The 22,561-nt window shown below is 36.5% G+C and overlaps 1 protein-coding gene across 1 annotated transcript in view; it reads left to right on the top strand.

The window, feature by feature from the left end:
* The window catches only part of TLK1 (tousled like kinase 1), a 193,612-nt gene that overhangs the window by 139,433 nt on the left and 31,618 nt on the right, over window positions 1–22,561 (top strand). The window contains exons 9-12 of the mRNA XM_055398215.2: window positions 26–136; window positions 425–561; window positions 3,811–3,999; window positions 21,263–21,329. Of these exons, the coding sequence (XP_055254190.1) occupies window positions 26–136; window positions 425–561; window positions 3,811–3,999; window positions 21,263–21,329 (504 nt within the window). The remainder of the gene's footprint in view (window positions 1–25; window positions 137–424; window positions 562–3,810; window positions 4,000–21,262; window positions 21,330–22,561) is intronic.

Raw genomic sequence — 22,561 nt, 5'->3', positions numbered from 1 at the left:
TTTTCATTATCTGCTTATACTGTAGGCTAATTGTGATCTCAGACGGCAGATAGATGAGCAACAAAAACTACTTGAAAAATACAAAGAGCGATTAAATAAGTGCATATCAATGAGCAAGAAACTGCTTATTGAAAAGGTAAGTTCCCTGGCAGTCCGGTGATTAAGACTTTACCTTCCAATGCAGGAGTGTGAGTTCGATCCCTGGTTGGGAAACTAAGATCCTCATATACCCCACATGCTTCCTGGTCAAAAACCAAAACATAGAACAGAAACACTATTGTAACAGATTCAGTAAAGGCTTTAAAAAAGTCCACATCAACAAAAAAAAGTTCAATAAATTTTACCTTTCCTTTCACTAGTCCTGTGTTTTTAAAATTTTAATTAATAAAGTTGAATGATGATTTTTTTTCCCCTTTTTTTTCAGAGTACACAAGAAAAACTGTCAAGCCGAGAGAAGAGTATGCAAGACAGATTACGCCTTGGGCATTTCACAACAGTTAGACATGGTGCTTCATTTACTGAACAATGGACAGATGGTTTTGCATTTCAGAATCTTGTAAAGTTAGTCACTCTTATGTTTTAAAAGATTTAGTATTCCTTTAGGTGTTTGTTATTTTCACAGATTATAGATTTGGAATTATGTTCTATATCTATTCCTCACTACTCTTTGAAACATAGAACTTAATACGTTTGAAAGGAACATAAAACAGGCATTACAATTTTAGCTTTAGCAAACTTCTTGATTAGTTAGCATTTATCTGTATAGTATGATGTATTATTTTAAATATGACTTTGCAAAACATAAACTGACCTAGCTTTTATAGGTTAGTTGAGTGGGAAATTGTTAAAAATTTTAACCTTAATTGCAAGATTTGTATCTATATATCTTAGGGGTTTTCTGCTTAGTTTTTTGGTTTTTTTTTTCTCCCCTCTCCCATTCCCCAGTCCTTCCTTCAGCATTTGTCTTCTTATTATTCCTGTGGGAAAGAAAGGAATACTTTCTCTGCAGTGTCAGACATAATAACTCAAAAGTCAGTTCAACTGAACATGTGGCTTTAGCACTTCTGAGGTAAACTTTAAAATGGAGAAATCCATTTTCTCAGGTTGGTGGCAGGAAAGGGTAAATTGACTATTTCTGTGTTAAGGAGCCAGGATCTATTGCTGCCCCCCCCTTTTTTTTTTTGCTGCTGCTACTGCTGCTAAGTCACTTCAGTCGTGTCCGACTCTGTGTGACCCCATAGACGGAAGCCCACCAGGCTCCCCTGTCCCGGGGATTCTCCAGGCAAGCATACTGGAGTGGGTTGCCATTTCCCTTTTTTTTCTGGAAAACATAAAAACCTGCAAAGCAAGAGTAGTGCCAGCATCTAAATCAGCTTTTCCAGAGTCAGTCCAGTTAAATGGAGAATGTAGGCAAAGCTTTATTTCACATAGTTTCACATAAACATTGCTATTTCAAACATTGTTTCCCAGGACTTAAGTATAGAATGGTCTTCTATCTACCTCAGTTGATTTACCCAGCTTCTGTTCCACACAACTGTTTCTGGGTGTTAGGTATTGAAGGACAGTGTCTTTGTGATGGTAGGAAGTTTGGATTTTAATTCTGTTGATAAAAGGGAGCTGTTAAAATTTTATATAGTGTGTGTGGTCAAATTTGAGTTTTTGAAAGATAACTGATAGTAATGTGGGAATAATACTGAAAAGAACATAAATTGTTGACAGTTTAGATGGAGAAGCATACAAATGAAAGGTGATTAGGCTTGTGCTAAAATATTAACAGTAGAAGGTATGAGATAGAGTTGAGATACAACTTAAAAATTTTTAGTGTTTTTCTGAGCTACTACACCCAGATCTACAGTTGTCCTGGTAATGAATAAAAGAAGGTTACATAATATAATGTTAAATATAAACTAAAATACAAACTCTGCCAGTTGTTAATTTCTCCATCAAGCTGTCAAAGAGTAAAATGGGAGCTTATGGGTTGGTGAATGTGTGGAGAGACCTGGAAAGGTTATAAGCTCAGAGAGAGCATGGAAGCTCCATGTCTCTGTCCCATAACTCGCCCTGTGCAGCTCTTCCATCTGGCTGTTTCTGAGCTATATTCTTTTATAATAAAGCAGTAACCCAGTTTTTAAAAAATAACTTGTATTTTTTTCTTACTAATAAGCATTTACTGAGGGCCTACTATATGTTGTTACATATATATTTAATATCAAACTGTTAATCAGTGTATATTTTTTAAGCTGTGATATAACCCAAAATAGTTGGAGGATAAGAAGAAAAATAAAAATTAGTAATATTAAATTAATAATCTCTAAACTGTATGGTCATTACTGAATAATCAGTCACTATATGTGTGTGTGTGTATCCATTAGAGTAATTCTTTCATTATTTCAGTAGGATTATTGCTGTTTATTTTTATTAATCTTGATTGTACCCTAAACTAGCTTTAAAATTAATTTTTTAAATAAACTGAAATTATTCCTACTTCCAGCAGAAAACTGGATTAAAGTCATATTCTAACTTTGCTCTTCTTGAGACTTTTCTCCAGCATTTTGCTCTTTCACTTGGGTGCTCCTTCATTCCTTCCCTTCTTTCATGTCCTGCACTGCCTGACTGGGATCGTAGGACTCTGAAACGTGTAAAACAAGTCTTTGTCGGTAGACTGGAAGTTCTCTAGTCCTGGTCTGAATAGGGGTGAAGGAGTGAGGAATTGAAATGTTTGACTTGTTCTAAATCTGAGTACCATCACCATGGAGGTTTTGTGGGGGGTTTTTTTGTTTTGTTTTGTTTTTTTACATTAAAAGAATTATACACTGTGACAAAGTGGGGTTTATTCCTGGTTTGACAGTGGGTCAGCAGACAAAAATTAATCAGTGTGATATGTCACCTAATACAATGAAGGAAAACAACCAAAATCATCTCAATTGATGCAATAAAAGAATTAGACAAAATTCCACATCCTGTCACTTAGTTTTTAAAATATTTGTTCCTAGTGTGGTGAGGTGACCTAAAAGGGAAGATAATTGTATTAGAACAGGCTTAAGATGTGTGAGAGGATGGTTTTTAAAAGCTTCAATTGGAAACAGTAATATTTTTAGTTACATTAGTCGCCCGTTTTTCAATGCCATCTAAATTTTTCTTGATATTTTCTCTCTTTAAAGTGTCAAATTCCTTCTTTTTTCCTAAATTTCTAAAGTCAATCTTTGTTTCATTTCAGTATACCACTTACCCTTTCCTGAAATTTAACAGAGATACATTTAGAAAATAACACTTTATTAATAAATTCACATTTGTCTTTTATAAGTTTTTCTGTAAACAGTGGTGAGATGAATGTATAAAACCTACTCCTTAACTCTGTTATTTCTTTTTTTTAATAGCTGATTTATTTTATTCAAGAAATATTTATTCAATGCCTAGCATGTGCCAGTCACTATGGTGGGCACTTAGGGTATAATAGGATATAAAATAATTGTTTCTCTTCTTATGGAGTGATTTAGTCTAACCAGACATATTGAGATCAAGTGTCCGTAGATATATTTGTTAGAAAAGATGAGATGGGGAGCTATAAGGTACTGTGAGGTTATATGTGGCAACACATCTTTCTCATCCAGGGGGTTTAGGGAAGACCTCATTTAAAAATGTATGTTTCCAATGAGAAAAGGACAGTGAGAAGGTGTTGGTTCACAAGAGTGGGACCATAACGTTACATGTTTATATTATGTGATTTTTCATGGTTACTCATGTATTTTCATGTTTTAAATGTGAAAAGTAAAGGAAGGTTAATTTTTTTCCACATTTATTTTTATGTAGGCAACAAGAATGGGTGAATCAGCAAAGGGAAGATATTGAAAGGCAAAGGAAACTTCTAGCCAAACGCAAACCTCCCACAGCTAATAATTCTCAGGCACCCTCTACCAATTCTGAATCCAAACAAAGGAAAAACAAAGCAGTCAATGGAGCAGAAAATGATCCCTTCGTTAGACCAAATTTACCACAACTGTAAGTTTGCATTTTTAATTTCCTTTTTTTAAAGTGTTGCCAGTGAGCATGAATGTTAGTAGTGGGTGTTATTAATAATTAAATAGTAAAAATCATCATGGCCAGGAAGGAAACAGTATTGCAAAAATTTACTTCTAAATGAATAATAAGCCTCCAAATCTGAATTCTACTTAAGTGGAGATTTACTAATCCTATTTTAAAATGGAGACTTGGGTAGCTAAGAGGAAACTGGAGTTCACTTTTTCTTCTGTCTGTGAATGATAGTAGAGTCACTTGTCAATTTTGATTATTCTAGTTCAGTATTCCTCTTAATGTTTCTTTTTCTAAGAAAATGTTAGCTTAAGTAGTACAGCTGACATATTTTTGTCAGCCTATGAAAGCAGCACATTCAGAGGTTACAGGTATTTTTTTTCCCCTTTCTGCTTTGGTTTCTAGGTTTTCTGCTTTAATGGTGAACTACTTTTTATAATTCAGAAGTTGGAGACATTTGAAAAATAATTATATGCTTATCATAGGAAATTTGAAAAATATGAAAGAACAATAAAACAGTAAAGACCGTGATCCTATCTCACAGAGAACAGTTCAGTTCAGTCGCTCAGTCGTATCCGACTCTTTGCGACCCCGTGAACCACAGCACGCCAGGGCTCCATGTCCATCACCAACTCCCAGAGTCCACCCAAACCCATGTCCATCGAGTCAGTGATGCCATCCAACCATCTCATCCTCTGTCATCCCCTTCTCCTCCTGCCCTCAATCTTTCCCAGCATCAGGGTCTTTTCCAATGAGTCAGCTCTTCGCATCAGGTGGCCAAAGTATTGGAGTTTCAGCTTTAGCATCAGTCCTTCCAATGAAAACCCAGGACTGATCTCCTTTAGGATGGACTGGTTGGATCTCCTTGCAGTCCAAGGGACTCTCAAGAGTCTTCTCCAACACCACAGTTCAAAAGCATCAATTCTTCGGCGTTCAGCTTTCTTTATAGTCCAACTCTCACATCCATACATGACCACTGGAAAAAACACCATTGTTAGAATTTCTTTGTATAGATGCAACCTAATTTATATAGTTTTTCTGTTTTATAAGACCTTATATAAGTTTATGTGAATGGAAAATACATACACATACCCTCTGCTTTATGTTTTAATATGCTTCTCCTTTGTTGAAAGATACTGTTTCATCTGTGCTTTGAAGCCCATCCCCTGCCATATCAGGCACCTCTTCTATTGATACCTCCTTTATCTTGTATCTTCACCCTGTTGTTGTCCACTGGTTCCTTCCTTTTAGGAAACAAAACAAAAAACTCTCCAGTCTCCATATTGTCATCTTTATAACTTGGTTTCCTGAAAAACTTTCCTTTGCTTATAGTCTCTACTACCTCGCTTTCCATTCTCTCTTTTCTTGACTGAAATTGCTCTTTTAAAGATTATGTCCTTGATGCTAAATGCCACAGATATTTGAGTCTTTAACTTGGTGACACTGATATTGTTGACTACTTATTTTTTTCTCAAAAGACACTCTTGCCATAGTTTTTGATAACCTTTTTTTCTGATTTTCATTTTAACTTAATCTGGGTACATCTTTTAAGTCTCTTCTGTGGACATCATTTACATTATCAATTTGTAAAGCATAGGATTTTTAAGGCTCTGTCCTAGGCTATCTTACCACTTACTCTGTATATTCTCCACGAGTATTAGCTACTTCTAGGGTTTCAGTTGCCCTGTTTATGCTGCTGACATCCAAACTTCTGTTGCCAGCCCACTTTTGTCTCTTGAGTGTCAAATGTTTGTATCTCATTCTTGAATGTCATATCCTTGCTTAATTGATATTGGTACTTAAATGCCTCACAAGTGCCTCTAATGGCAGCCTATTCAAAACTGTATTTACTAAACACACAAAATAAAAATGGTGTTTATTATTTCATTCCCATTTCAGTCCTCCCCCCTCTCTCTTTTTCTTTTTTCTCTCTATACACACATACACACATTCCTTGCCTCCTCCTGTTTTCTTAGTTAGTAAATGGCACCCCCTATCCTCTCAGTTCCACATACCAGAATTTTGGTTGTTACAGGTTTTAAATCAAGATTCCATTTATTTTTCTTAATCCATTTTTATTATCTTTTAGTTAATAAATAAGTAATGATAATCTTATATTTTAAAGTCCAAAATGTACTTCCTTAAGTCCTTCCTGATTTGGGCAAGGAGCAGGAGGGGGTTGTTGTGAGTTGCAGTTAAATCCTTTGGCTATTGATATTTTAAAAAAATAACATGACTTAGTTTTCAAAGATGGGTAAATCTGTTGCTTTTAAAAGAGTGGATGGATAGGTGAGCAGTTATACAGAAGATGGTGTGTAAGCTTAATTCCACCCCGTAGACATCTAGTCTTCACTCAGATGTGTCCACTGCCATTTTTTACTTGGGTTCTTTCTTCCCAGCCCCACCCACTCTGACATCTTTCAACTTTGGTCTAGGCCATCTTATAGTCAGAGTCCTTTTTTTTCCAAAATAAAAATAAGATCCTTTCTTTTTCTTCCCTGTAAGCCTAACATAATTCTTCGTTGCTTGGATAATATAGTCCAGAAGGTACTTCTGACCTGGCAGCTTCTGACCTCTCTCGCCTCATCTTTTATCATTGACCAGTGCCTCCCATTCACCACCAACTTTTAAACTCCAGCCCATTGTCATAATTTCTGTTCATCTTTTAAATCCCATACTAGATACTAATTCCTCTTGAAAGCCTCTCCTTGACCCTTGAAGGATAGGACTCAGTTATCACTTGAGGTATTCAGTGGTAACCTGGTACTCACACCTCAATATTCAGTCACAGCATCATCATCCACTCGGTTAATGACACTAGAAACATCCTGGATGTCTGCCTTTCCTTGTTCTCTGTGTCTGAATAACGTTTTTGTATCTTGTCATCTTCACTACCGCTCTCTTACTATACGACTGCTTCTCTCTCTCTTTCAACATCAGTTACTGATTCTTACCTTTCACATGATGTCTTTATCATGTCTGACCTCCTTCACTAGCCTTCAAGATAAAATTCACTCTCACGGAGACCCTTTGTAGGCCTTCTGATTTCTCTCCTTCTCCAGTGTCTTCCCTATGCATCCTGCATTAAATTCTTTCAGTTCTTTAAATGGACTCTGCTTTACTTGTTTCTGCATCTTTGTATATCTTGTTCTTTGCCTTTCTTTACCTGTTCTGTTTTCTGTTTATCCTTTATGACTTGCCTCATATGTCAGTACCAGTAGTAAATCCTTTTTGACCTTTTTTCTTCCTAGTTTCCTCCCCTTTTCCCCTCAAGTTAGGTACCTTTTGTGCTTGTGCCCGTCAGTATGGAGCTTTTGTCTCTCCATCTTCTCTCTGTGCTCCCAGTATCTAGTACAGTGCCTGGCATATAGAAAATGGTCAGTAAATACTCAATTATAGTACATAAGCATTTGATTGATTTCATTTTCTCCTTCTCAAAAGACCATTTTTCTAGTTTGCCACAGGTATTTTGCTTCCAACTTGTCTTCTAGCATGCTTCTAGCTCTAACAGTAGTTTATTAGTCATAGATTGTCTCATTTCCATCTCAGTTTATTGCATATGTTGACTTAGAACTAACTCTGAAGTTATACTGCTATGTGTTCTTAGAGAGGCAGATGAAGTAATACAACATAGCAGTTGGATTGCATCCTTACGTAAGTACAGATTTAAATAAGGAAAAGTCAACAGAAACACTTTGATTCATATATATTAATTTGATTTTATCAGTCATGCATTGCAACAGTCTTCTAAAACTTCTTTTATATCCTTTTGTGCAGAACATCTAGTAAAGTAATTAGAATAGAGATCATGAATCTTTCATTATTTCTTTATCAAGAAATTAAAGTAGAAAATAGGACTTCCCTGGTAGTCCAGTGGTTAAGAATCTGCCCGCCAATGTTCAGTCTCTAGTCAAGGAAGATTCTACTAAGGGCTCAGCTGTGTGTCACAGCTACTGAGCCTGTGCACTCCAGAGCCCATGCTCTGCAACAGAGAAGCCCCCGCAATGAGAAGCCTGCATACCACAACTGGAGAGTAACCCCTGCTCACTGCAACTAGAGAAAGCCTGCACATGGCGACAAAGACCCAGTGCAGGCAAAAAATAAATACTGTTAAAGAAAGTTACTGCTGGGCAGTGGTTAGGATTTTAAGCTCTTTAGTCAGATGTGGAATCCAACCTTGACTTTTCTAGTTTTGTTTTTTATTTTTTGGTAAACTGTTTTACTTCTTAAAGCCTTCATTTCCTTATGAAAGTATCTATGTCATAATGTTGAAAAGATGATATGAGATGAAGCTTATATAGTACTTGCGTGGTTCCTGGTTCTTAACTAATTTTTAACTACCAGCAAGATTCAGTCAGGATTTTTTTTTTAATTTATTTTTTTTAATTGAAGGATAATTGCTTTACAATATTGTGTTCAGTCAAGTTTTTTAGGTAGTGATTTCTCATTTTAGTCACAAAGACTTACTATTCAAAGTAAATAGTTTGCACAGTTCAGTCGTGCAGTCGTGTCTGACTCTTTGTGACCCTGTTGACTAGTCTGCACTAGTTTGCATAGCTAATGTTACCTATGGATAATACCTAAACAACAATACATGTTAATCAAGATTTTGACTTCATGTTAAACAAATTGTTTTGATTTTATCTATATGTTTTGTGTTTTACAAAAGATGACTGCAAAGTGAACAATAATATTTTACCTTATATTTCATATGAATGAAGTTTTAGAGGTCACTCTTTTCTCATTTAAAGCTTAAATTTTAACTGAAGATTATATTTTATATAGCATAAAGTTATTACTTTGTGGATTACTTATCTATGGTCATTAAACTGAATGACTTGTTAAGTAATAAAATGTATTTTTAGAGCAGTTAGCTGACCACAGTATTGAGCCAAACGTGTGGGGTTCCCTTATACCTGCTGTCCTCACAATCTCTCCCACTGCCAGTGTCCTGCACCGCAGTGCACATCCATGACCATTGATGACCCTGTGTGACAGCCCAAAGTGTAGCATGCATCAAGGTTCACTTTTGGTGTTATATATCCTGTGGGTTTTTACAAATAAGTAATTTTTAAAAATCCTTGGTGAAAGAAATCTGGCATTGGTACATCTAATCCATTTTAATTTCATGTATTTACTTATTTATTAGGGCTTAAGTCTCATCTTTCTTCATGCTTTCTGTTTATCCTGCCTAATCTCCCCTTTTTTCCTTTTACCTTATCTTAGACCGCTTAGTTTTTGTTTATTTGATTCTTTTTCTCTGTTAGAAGTAGGCTGTGTTCATATACATACATAGGTACACACACACATTACCTAAAGACACTGTCTTGTATAGTCAGTGTTCATCTAAACTTTACCTATGTATCTATCACTGTGTTGCTCTTCATTGATCCTGGATCTCTGATTTTTACCTCTAGTGAGATCTTTTTACCTAAGAATACCCTTTAGTAATTTCCTTTTAGTGTGGGTCTGTTGATAGTGATGTCTTTCAGTTTTGGTAGGTCTGAAAATAACTCTTTTGCCTTCATTCTTGAAATATTTTTATTGGTTTTAGGTTGGTGGTTATTTGGAGATAGAATCTTACTGTCTTCTAACTTAAATTACTACTGTTGACGAGTCAGATGACTCTGTAGAAAATGATCTTAAATGGAGCAGAAGCAATATTTGGAGATTAGGTAACTGAGAATATTTTAAAATAAATGAGCAAGATCAGTCTATAGATTCATGAAGGCCAGAGAATTCCAAGTAGAATGAATAAAAAGAAGTACTTAAACACGTCATAATGAAATTTCAGAAAATCAAGGCAAAGAGAAAAAATTCTCAAAAGCAGCCAAACAGAGGGACTTCCAGTGGTTTAGACTCTGTGCTTCCACTGCAGGAGATGCACGTTTGATCCCTGGTTAGGTGGTTAGGGAACTAAGATCTGACAGCCCATGAGACACAGCCAAAAAAAAAAAAAAGAGCCACCAAAAGAAAAATATATTACATGTAAAAATTAAGGGAAAAAACATTCTAGACAGATGACAATTGAAAGAAAACCATATTTATAACAGATACAGTAAAATTTAAACCAAAAAGTTATAAGAAATAGTGATTATTTCATAACTATAAAAGTTTAAAATAACCGGGAACATATAATAATTCTAAATTTGTATGCATAACAACATGCCCTCAAGATAAATAAAAAATTGACAGTACTTTAAGGATATATGGACATATCCACAAATTATAATGGGAGATTTCAACACATACATTTCTTAGTAATAGAACATGTAGATAAAAATAAAACAATATAAAATAGGAACACAGTATGAGTATAGAAAATTTCAGTGGGATTGACAGGCTTGACCTAATGAGCATGTTACCCCCTAACATTTGCAGAATATATGTTCTTTTTTTTTGGATTTTATTTTATTTTAAAATTTTGTACATTTATTTATTTTTAATTTTTTTATTCTAATTTTTTTTCTCTTTTTTTTTATTGGAGGCTAATTATTTTACAATATTATATTGGTTGCTTTTGCCATACATTGACATGAATTCACTCTGGGTGTACATGAGTTCCCCTTCCTGAACCCCCCTCCCACCTCCGTCCTCCCTTTATCCTCCCTCTGGGTCATCCCCGCACACCAGCCCCGAGCATCCTGTAACATGCATCGACCCTGAACTGGTGATTTGTTTCACATCTGACAACATACATGTTTCAATACCATTCTCCTAAATCATCCCACCCTCACGCTCTCCCACAGAGTCCCAGAAACTGTATAGAATATATGTTCTTCTTAAAAATGGACTTTTATAAAAATTGACCACGTTGAGTCATAGAACAGGCCTAAGCAAAGTTCAAAGGATTGAAAGAGGTTTATGTAAGACTGACACTGTTTCTTCCTTTAAATGTTTGGTAGGACTCATGGGTGAAACTTAACGTATTGAAATCATATAAAATATGTTCTCTCATCACAGTGGAATTAAACTAGAAATCAGAAACAAAGATAGTGCAAAAGTCTCATCGGAAATGAGAAGATATTTTTAGATGAATGATAGTGAAAGTGCTACATGCCAAAAATTTTTGAGGTAAATCTGAAACAGTATCTAGAGGGACACTTATAGCTTTATATACATATATAGGAAAAGAAGAAAAGCTAAAACTTTATCAGAAGATGAGCAGAATTAACCAAGAAAAGGAGGAAGAGAAAAATAAGAGCAGAAATTTTGATACAGGAAATAATCATACAATACAAAGCATCAACCAGTCCAAAAGGGATGTCTATGGGATTTTTGAGGGCGAGGAAGGACTAATAAAACTGAAAACAAGAAAGAGAGAAAAGAATCATCATCAGGAATGAAAGAAACAATGTTATTATAGAATGTACACATACTTAAAGAAAAAAATATTATAAATGATTTGAATTTAAAATTTTTATGAAATGAATAAATTTCTAGAAAAATACAAGTTAACAAAATTGACACTAGAACAAACAAAATCAAATAGTTCTGAAACTGTTAAATTGAATCTATAATTAAAATCTTTGATCATAGAAAACTCAGGTACAGATGATTTAATCTATGAATTCCACTAGCCATTTAAGGAAGAAATAGTGCCAGTCTTTCAAAACCTTTGAAGAACAGCTAAGGGAGAAATACTTCCAACTTATTTTAGGCCAGCACAGTCGTGGTGTCGAAATTCGAGAAAGACCACACAGGAAAGGAAAGTTATAGCCTAATTTGTCATGGTATTGTTTAGTGGCTAGTTCAGTTCAGTCATGTCCGACTCTTTGTGATCCCATGAATCGCAGCACGCCAGGCCTCCCTGTCCATCACCAACTGCCGGAGTCCACCCAAACCCATGTCCATCGAATCTGTGATGCCATCCAACCATCTCATCCTCTGTCGTCCCCTTCTCCTCCTGCCTTCAGTCTTTCCCAGCATCAGGGTCTTTTCCAGTGAGTCAGCTCTTCGCATCAGGTGGCCACAGTATTGGAGTTTCAACTTCAACATCAGTCCTTCCAGTGAACACCCAGGACTGATCTCCTTTAGGATGGACTGGTTGGATCTCCTTGCAGTCCAAGGGGCTCTCGAGAGTCTTCTCCAGCGCCATAGTTCAAAAGCATCAATTCTTCAGTGCTCAGCTTTCTTTATAGTCCAGCGCTCACATCCATACATGACTACTGGAAAAACCACAGCCTTGACTAGACGGACCTTTGTTGGCAAAGTAATGTCTCTGCTTTTTAATATGCTATCTAGGTTGGTCATAAGTTTTCTTGCAAGGAGCAAGCATCTTTTAATTTTATGGCTGCAGTCACCATCTGCAGTGATTTTGGAGCACCCGAAAATAAAGTCTGACACTGTTTCCACTGTTTCTCCATCTCTTTGCCATGAAGTGATGGGACCAGATGCCATGATCTTCGTTTTCTGAATTTTGAGCTTTAAGCCAACTTTTTCACTCTCCTCTTTCACTTTCATCAAGAGGCTCTTTAGTTCTTCGCTCTCTGCCATACAGGTGGTGTCATCTGCATATCTGAGGTTATTGATATTTCTCCCAGCAATCTTGATTCCAGCCTGTGCTTCTTCCAGCCCAGCGTTCCTCATGATGTACTCTGCATATAAGTTAAATAAGCAGGGTGACAATATACAGCCTTGGCATACTCCTTTTCCTGTTTGGAACCAGTCTGTTGCTCCATGTCCAGTTCTAAGTGTTGCTTTCTGACCTGCATACAGGTTTCTCAAGGGGCAAGTCAGGTCGTCTGGTATTCCCATCTCCTTCAAAATTTTCCACAGTTTATTGTGATCCACCCAGTCAGAGTCTTTGGCATAGTCAATAAAGCAGAAATAGATGTTTTTCTGGAGCTCTCTTGCTTTCTCCATGATCCAGCAGATGTTGGCAATTTGATCTCTGGTCCCTCTGCCTTTCCTAAAACCAGCTTGAAAATCTGGAAGTTCACAGTTCACGTATTGCTGAAGCCCAAGTTGTGTGCAACTCTTCTGCAACCCCATGGACTGTACCCTGCCAAGCTTCTCTGTCCATGGAATTTCCCAGGCAAAAATACTGAAGTGGATTGCCATTTCCTTCTCCAGAGTATCTTCCTGACCCAGGAATCGAACCCACATCTCTTGCATTGGCAGGCAGATTCGTTACCACTGAGCCGCCAGGGAAGCCATATTGATAAATGATAGTCTAATATCATTTATAAAAGTAAATGCAAAAATATTAAATAAAATATTTGCAACCCCACATATAATACATAAAAATGAGAATTTATCAAGACCAGTTTAGATTTATTTTAGGTATGATAGGTTGAATAATATAAGAAAAATCAATGTAATTTTTACATGAAAGATTATATGATTATCTTAATAGATTCCAAAATAAAAAATAATACGTAAAATTCTGCATTGATCTGTCTTTAAACTCTTAGCAAGCAACCAATAGAAGATAATTTCCTTAATCTGCAGTAGACATTCATTTTTCTTTTTGCTTGCATGTCTACGTGCTGTGTTTGTGGGTCACTGTGTCCTTGTGTGCCCTCTTTCTTCCTCCTGGCTTCTTTCTGCTGCTTCTGTTAAACCGGGTTCAGATATTACCTCTTATGTGCCTTTTCTCAGTTTCCTTCAGATAAAAGTTTTTTTTTTTTCTTTACACTGTGTACTCATAGCTGTATCATCCAAGATAATCACCGTATTTTAAGGTCAGCTAATTAGTGGTATTAATCCCATTTTACGGAGAAGGCAGTGGCAACCCACTCCAGTACTCTTGCCTGGAAAATCCCATGGATGGAGGAGCCTGGTGGGCTGCAGTCCATGGGGGTCGCGAGGAGTCGGACACGACTGAGCAACTTCACTTTCACTTTTCACTTTCATGCATTGGAGAAGGAAATGGCAAACCACTCCAGTGTTCTTGCCTGGAGAATCCCAGAGACGGCGGAGCCTGGGGGGCTGCCGTCTATGGGGTCGCACAGAGTAGGACACGACTGAAGCGACAGCAGCAGCAGCAGCGATCCCATTTTATCCTTTGTGTTAAGCACATTCATAAGTCCTGAGGATTAGAATGTGGCATTTTTGGAAAGTTATTATTCTACCTACACAGCCTCCCCTCTGACCTAAGATTCACTTCTTTCCCACATGCAAAATTCATTTATCATACCTGCAAAGTCTTATCAACCTCATTACAGCCTTAACTCCACATTAAAAAACCTTACCTAAATCTCATCAACTTAAAATTCTAAATTTTGTTACCTGAATAAATTATGAGTGAGACTTTGTGTATAATCTGCCCTGAGAATAATTCCTCTTAACCTATTAATGTGTCAACATCAAGAAACAAGTTACTACCTCTTCCCAAAATACAGTGATGGGGGCAGCCATAGGATAAGAGTTATAGACATTTCCTTTCAAACAGAAAAAGATTAAAGGTGTCACTGATCCCAAGCAGTTTCAGAATCTATCCAGGCAAACTCAGGTTTCAAGATCTGGGAATAATTTTTCTGTAGCTTGTGAGCTTTCAAGCTTCTGTCCTCTGCTTTTCTTTTTTTAAATTTTTTTTAATTTTTTTTTTAATTTTACAATATTATATTGGTTGGTTTTGCCCTACATTGATGTCCTCTGTTTTTCATGAAGATTTCTTTTTCGTGAAGGTTAGCATGTATTTGTTGCTGAGTAGCTTTACAACCAGTTTCTCGTTTGTAGAATTTTGACTGTTTGACAGCGTTTCACTGTGCTGTCTGTGTCCCTTAAAATCCAAGCTGGCAGTGTTTTTGTTGGTATAAAGTTCTCAAGAATCTTGTGGATCTCTCATGTGTGATACAGCATTCATTACATTAGACAAGAGGATCCTCCAGTTTTTTGTTTTTCCTAGATAATTTTATTTTTGACTTCTGCTGAGAAGGCTGAAGGGATCTGTGAGTCACACGCTTCATCTTTTTAAAGACTATTTATGTGACAAATACTCTGGCTTCTCCGGAGTATTAGCAAAAGCTTGTTCAACTACACTGTCCATTTTAAGAGCATCTTTGACCATGAATCTCAGTTTTGGTGTATTTTGCACTCTGAATAAAATGAAACTTTCTTAAACCATTAAATCTTGGTTGGATTAAACGCGTTAAATTTTTGGTTGAACAATTCTTATTTCTTACCTTTGATTTATCTTTTCTCACATTTTAGTGTAAACAGTGAGAAGAAACCAGTCCAGACTTTCAATACAGTTTGGAAATCTGCAGAGTTCATTTCTTACATGCTTGGCTTTCTGTGTAACTACAGGATACAGTTTTGCTAAGCTTTCTTTCATTATAACAAGGATCCCTCCAGTTTTTGTAACATATGTTTCATTTCCTTCTGAGTTCTCACCAGTAGCACCTCTCCTATCTACCAGATGATCCATTCATGACAATTTAGGTGTTCTCTTAAAGCAATATGTTTTCCACACTGTGCTCCTTGTGGAATTCCTCACGTCCTCACTTGGCAGAGTTGTTAATATTCTTATTTCTGCTAATAGTCTATTCAAGGCAGCCTAAGGTTATTTTAAAATCATGCTCCTCTGAATTCTCCTAGCCTCTTGCTCACTGCCCACTTGAAAGTCACTTCTATATTTTCAGGTGTGTGTTATGGAAATATCCCCTTTCTAGGTACCAGGATCTGTAGTAATTTCATACTGCTGCTGTAACAAATTGCCACAAATTCAGTGAGTTAAAACAATGCAAATTTATTATATTTTAGGAGATCACAAATCCAAAATGGATCTCATTGGACTAAAATCAGGTTATTGTCAGGGGTGCATTACTCATGGTGGCTCTAGAAAACAATCCTTGCTTTTTCCAGCTTCTGTAGCCTGTCCACATTCCTTGGTTCATGATCCCCTTCCAAAAGCCAGCAGTAGCAAGTCAAGTCTTTGTCATGTCATGTCACTGTGATTCCAACATCTCTGCCCATCTCCTCGCATTTTAAGGCCTCTTGTGATTACATTGAGTCCACAAAGGGTAATCCAGAATAAATCTCTATTTTAAAGTAAGCTAATTAGCAGCTTTAATTCCATCTGCTACTTTAATTCTCCTTTGCTGTGTAACTTAGCATACTCACATCTCCAGAAATTAGGATGTAGACATCTTTCCGTTCCATTCCGTCGCTCAGTCGTGTCCGACTCTTTGCGACCCCGTGGACTGTAGCCTACCAGGCTTCTCCGTCCATGGGATTCTCCAGGCAAGAATACTGGAGTGGGTTGCCGTTTTCTTCTCCAGGGTAGACATCTTTATGAGGCTGTTATTCTTACGACGCTGTTATTATACACACCATATTAGCACTTGGTGTAAGTCATTAGTTCTCAAATTTTTTTTTGTATGTGTGTATTGAAACCTGGGCTCCTCAGAGGAAGCTAGTATCATCCTTCCCATAGTCCCCCATTTCTTTTTCCCAGTGGAACTTGAAAATTAGGTTAAATTTACATAACATACAGTTAGCCATTTAAAAGCATATAGTTCAGTGGCATTTAGTGCATTCACAGTGCTATGCGGTGTTGTGCAACCAAGACCTCCCTTTATTTTTGGAACATTTTATTCATCCAGAACACCTAATGCCCATTAATTAATCACTCCCCATTCCTGCCTCCTGCATCCTCCTGGTAACAAATAATCTGCTTTCTCTGTGTATTTGCCTCTTCTGGATAGTGCATTAAAGAGAATTATACAGTAGATGTCTGTCCTTAAGGCAGTACCACACTCTCTTGATGACCATAACTGTATTAATTTTTTAAATAGGAAATATGAGTCCTTCTTTTCTTTTTCAATATTGTTTGTTTGAGGACCCTTGCACATTGCATTTTAATAAAAAATCAGTTTTCCCGTTTCAGCAAAATTTTTGATAAGTATTTTGATCAGGATTATGTGGGTCTGTGGGTCACTTTGGGGAAGAATTGCCCTCTTAACAATAGTAAGTCTGCTAATCTTAAGGACATGAGCACTGATGTTCTTTCATTTAATTAGTATGCTTTCATTTCTTCAGCAGTATTTTGTACTTTTTAGCATCCAAGTCACTTCCTGAGTAATTTGATCCTATGTATATTATTGTTTTGGGTTCTGTTATTAATTGAATTGTATTCTTAGTATCTTTTTTACATTGTTCATTGCTAATGTATACAAACACATTTGATTTTTGTGTGTTGATCTCATGCCCTGCAACTTTGCTGAATTTATTAGCTCTTGTTCATTTTAAGAGACTTTCTACATGTAGAGTTAAGTCATCTGTGACTAGAAATAGTTTTACTTCTTCCTTTCCAATTTCAGTGTATTTTTTTTTCCTTGAGTCCTCTGAGAGGACTTCCAGTACATTATTGAACAGCAGTGGTGAAAGTTGTTCCTGGCCTTAAGGGGAAAGTTTTTACTCTTTCACCATTGAGTGTGATGTTAGTTATGATTTTTTTAAATAAATGCCCTTTACCACGTTAAGGAAATTTTTTTTCTATTTCTAGTTTTTTTTAGGGCTCCTCAAAGGCAGAGTAGTCTCATCTACTTCCTCCCTCATTTAAAAAAGTCTGCTCCTCAATATGTGGCTTAGTTCAATATTCTATAAAGGTTTGCTAAATTGTACAAAAAAATTGGCTTGATTTTTTTTTTTCTTAAGTGCCTTTAACATTCTGTTTACCAGATCTTGTATTCCTTAACTCTGAGACTTCAGATTAGTTCCCTGCTTAAACAGAATACCCTTAAAGAATTGGATATCAATTTCTTTGAAATGCGTATTCTCTGTTTTCTTCAGATATCCTACATTTCTATTAAACTCTTAGAAAACAATTTTTGAATTAAAAATATTCTCATTTATTCATTCAGTTCAGTTCAGTCGCTCCGTCATGTCCGACTCTTTGCGACCCCATGAACTGCAGCACTCCAGGCCTCCCTGTCCATCACCAACTCCCAGAGTTCACCCAAACTCATGTCCATTGAGTCAGTGATGCCATCCAACCATCATCTCTGTCGTCCCCTTCTCCTCCTGCCCGCAATCACTCCCAGCATCAGAGTCTTTTCCAGTGAGTCAGCTCGTCGCTTGAGGTGGCCAAAGTATTGCAGTTTCAGCTTTAGCATCAGTCCTTCCAATGAACACCCAGGATTGATCTCCTTTAGAATGGACTGGTTGGATCTCCTTGCAGTATAAGGGACTCTCAAGAGTCTTCTCCAACACCACAGTTCAAAAGCATCAATTCTTCGGCGCTCAGCTTTCTTCACAGTCCAACTCTCACATCCGTACATGACCACTGGAAAAACCATAGCCTTGACTAGTATTAGACTTATAAAAATGCTCTGAGGTCAAAGCTTTTGAAATCAATGAGGTATCGTTATACTAAGTAAATTTAGGGAAGGGACTATTTGTGTGTATTTGCTTTAATTAAGAGAAGGCAATGGCAACCCACTCCAGTACTCTTTCCTGGAAAATCCCATGGGCACAGGAGCCTGGTAGGCTGCAGTCTGTTGGGTCATGATGGGTTGGACACGATTGAGCGACTTCCCTTTCACTTTTCACGTTCATGCATTGGAGAAGGAAATGGCAACTCACTCCAGTGTGCTTGCCTGGAGAATCCCAGGGATGGGGGAGCCTGGTGGCTGCCGTCTATGGGATCGCAGAGTCAGACACGACTGAAGTGACTTAGCAGCAGCAGCTTTAATTCAAAGGCTTTAGATGATTATTTGAGCCATAGCACCAACATATTAACACCTGGAACTGAATGCTAGTTAATAGCCAATATGTATTACATTATAAAAGGCATACGGCTAACCACACAGTATTCAGCAGACTAAGACATTGTGGAACTAATTGACATTGATTTGTTAACTCAGAAGAACAGTACCTATTGAAAACTACTGCCAACTTAAGACAGTCAAAGATTTTAGGAAACTAGCCATACTAATTTTACCTTATGAATACTAAATTTACCTGTATTTTAACTCAATAAAAACCAAAGTATAGAATTTTATTCCTGTACAGAAACAAAATATTTACATATTTAAAAAATTAGTTCTGAGCCCATCCTATGGTCTACTAGTGGGCCTAAAACTTTAAGAATCGTAAATTACTATATTGTTATACAGGTAATTTCCATTGATGGCATATATTCATATCCAGAAACTATTTGCCAAAGTTCCTATGGCTTTACTTTACTGAACTAGTTGAGATATTATCAGTTTTAGTTTCCAAACCTCTTTTTTTAAAAAAGACCATGTTTCCCTCTTCTTGTTTCATTCCATCTGCATGAATGTTTCACATTCACAGTGCAGTGTTTAGTTCTCTAAATTTATGTTAAGCAACTGCTGCAACTATATTGCTATATTCAGTATAATAAAATCCAGTGGTTATGTTAACCTAAGACTGGGTGCTGCTGCTGCTGCTGCTAAGTCGCTTCAGTCGTGGCCGACTCTGTGCGACCCCATAGACGGCAGCCGACCAGGCTCCGCCGTCCCTGGGATTCTCCAGGCAAGAACACTGGAGTGGGATGCCATTTCCTTCTCCAATGTGTGAAAGTGAAAAGTGAAAGTGAAGTCGCTCAGTCGTCTCCAACTAGTAGCGACCCCATGGACTGCAGCCCACCAGGCTCCTCTGTCCATGCGATTTTCTAGGCAAGAGTACTGGAGTGGCTTGCCATTGCCTTCTCCGTAAGACTGGGTAGAGAGAGTTAATTTTAAATGTTTGTTTTTCACTTTTAAGATATTTCTAGTGGAATACTAACTGAATTTCTTAGAGGTTTTTGATTATTTCATTTGAATGCCCTTTCTATGATATTAATATTTTAATTAGCATCTAGCTTAAGGGAAATAGCATTTATACTGAATGTTTTTGAGGGATATAAACCAAGCATAAATAAGTTGTCCTTGGGGTTTGGAGCTTAACCAAATATACCCAGAATATATAAGTAAACAAGGGCCTAAATATGATAGATCAAAGCAGTTCTTTCAGTGATGGGCATGAAATGGAAGTTGTTTTGTTGTGTGTGTGTGTGTGTGTGTGTTTTCCTCTTTCACTTTATTGATACAGAATCATGTTTTCTTATGAAATATTATAATAGGTATATATCTTACTAAAGTTCTGCATACATTAAACTACATTTGAACCCTAAATAACATGAGGGTTTGGGGCTCTAACCCTCCCTACAGTTGAAAATTTGCATATAACTTTACAGCTGGTCTCTGTATCTGCAATTCCGCATCCACAGAGTCAACCAACTCCAGACTATGTAGTGTACTGTAATATGTATTTATTTTAAAAATCTTCATGTACGTGGACCTGTGTAGTTCAAAACTGTGTTATTCAAGGGTCAGCTGCAGTGATTTCTTCTAATTTACAGAAGAATATTTGAAATTAATAATAAAACAACCATAAAGTACTCACACGTGTGTATCTATCTATATTTATTGATAATTTGGTGGGTTTTGGCAGCCCTATCTCACTTATTCACTAGCACATGGAAGCAGAGGAGAGAAAAATGTCTTCCATTTCCTTCTTTCTTAAACCAATGCCCAAATTGGACTGATTACCTTTGCAGTGATTTCCCAGTACTCTTAAAGTAAAATTCATTCCTTGGTCTAAAATCCATCCTGCTTTTAGATGCTGTTCCCCTGCTTTATCTCTTTGCTGACAGCCTCTTTGACTATATTCTGATACTTGTGTGCTTTTTCCTCTTCTCAGTATCAGTCTATTTCCATCTTGGTGTCTTTGTACCTGCTTTAACCTATGTCTAGAACCTACTCCCTTAGGTCCTCTTGTGGCTGTCCTTTGGACATTCAGATCAAGACTATCTCCCTAAAACTCAGTGCAAATTAGTATAATACAGTCAGTTATTATCACACCAGCCTTTCTAATTCTCTTTATAACACTGTTATTTGGGATTGTTTCATTTCTGGACTAAATTGTTTCTCTTCTGCTTCCTTACCCCCAATACTACCACTATGAAGTTTAAGTTCAAACCAGAGTATATTGAGAAACTGTCTTTTTCATTGCATCCTTCAGGATCTAAATTCGTGCTTTCAGGATCTAAATTCGTGCTACTCATTAAATAGTTGTTGAATTTATAAGTCAGTCAGTTGTTCCATCTGTATTAGATATACTCTGAAGAATACTTTCAAGCACTTTAGGCTTATGCGTTCGGGGCTGAAAGTTGACAACATTTTAGTATTTTTATTTGATTAATTTTATTTTGCTGATTGTTATTAAGAAATAATAAGTATTAATCTTAATATCTAGAATTACAATTTCATTTTGACAGGTTGACTTTGGCAGAATATCATGAACAGGAAGAAATTTTCAAACTTAGACTAGGACATCTCAAAAAGGTACGTGAAGCATATGCTGGCCATTTTATTTTACCAGAGGTTGTGGAAAGTTGTGTTATACGTTTCTTATTAAAGAAGGCAAAACTTAAAGAGAAAAAGGACCGAAATTTAAAACTTTAGACCAAAAAAAGGGGCATAAAAGTTGCATTTTTTATGTTGAGTATATTAAAATAACATTCTTTTACCTTGTGGTAATTTACAAACATTTCGGATGTTGATACAGTGTCCCTGGGACTTCTCAATGCAGGGGGATGCTGATTTGATCCCTGGTCTGGGGACTAAGATCCCACATGACACGTGTGGTCAAAAAGTTAAAAAAAAAAAAAAACCCATGTCCCTGTAGTGGAGGAATGATCCTGGACAGAACTCCAGGTTCTTAAGATTACTGTTAAATACTATCGGTTTTTTTTTTTAAAAAGCTTTATTTTTAAGATAAAATGTAAGATTCTATGTTGTTGTGTCCATTTCATAACAAATAGAAACAATTGTAAATTAATAACAGGTTTCTTTGACTTAACTTTAAAGTTACCAAATACCTGATTAAATGTTTCAGTTAAAATACATACATTGGCAAATTTAGAAGAGCCTGATCATCGGTAATAATATGAAGTGATATAATTCAGAAAAACATTGCTATATGTTAGTAAGTTTTTATAATATAAAGCTATGTACTTGTTTGTAAACTCTGAAATTGTATTCAGTTCATTGTTTTTTAGTTCATATTTTTAATTCAAACCATTTCAGAGAAATAATATTTCTTCCCCCTCAAAATGAAATTACTGACAGCTGTAAAATTCTTTTTCTTTGATCCAGTTTTTAAATTCTGTGGTCTGCTTATCACACTACTTACATTGTTTAAATAGGCTGAGTAATAGCTAAAACTAAGTAAGTGAACTAATTGAAGATAGTATCTATCAAGTCATCTCCCTGGGGTAGGGTGAGGTAGGTCAGAGAAACCCATTCTTGTAGCAGCCACCATCTCATTATAGATGTTCTTATTTTTGGAATGCTATCAACATGCTTCAGATTCCTGCCATTTAGTTACAGAGAACAGAAAAAAATTATATTTTATATACATACATATTTGTATGTTGGAGAAGGGAATGGCAACCCAGTCCAGTATTCTTGCCTGTAGAATTCCATGGAGAGAGGAGCCATGGGGTCGCCAAGAGTTGGACACAACTGAGTGACTTTCACCTCACATATGTGTATGTGTCTGTATATATAGACAC

Source organism: Moschus berezovskii, chromosome 2 (genome assembly GCF_049115385.1).
Source record: "Moschus berezovskii isolate FMDL1 chromosome 2, NW_MosBer_1.0, whole genome shotgun sequence".
Lineage (NCBI taxonomy): Eukaryota > Metazoa > Chordata > Mammalia > Artiodactyla > Moschidae > Moschus > Moschus berezovskii.
Note: the sequence above shows the minus strand (reverse complement) of the source record. Positions and strands in the feature narration are given on the sequence as shown.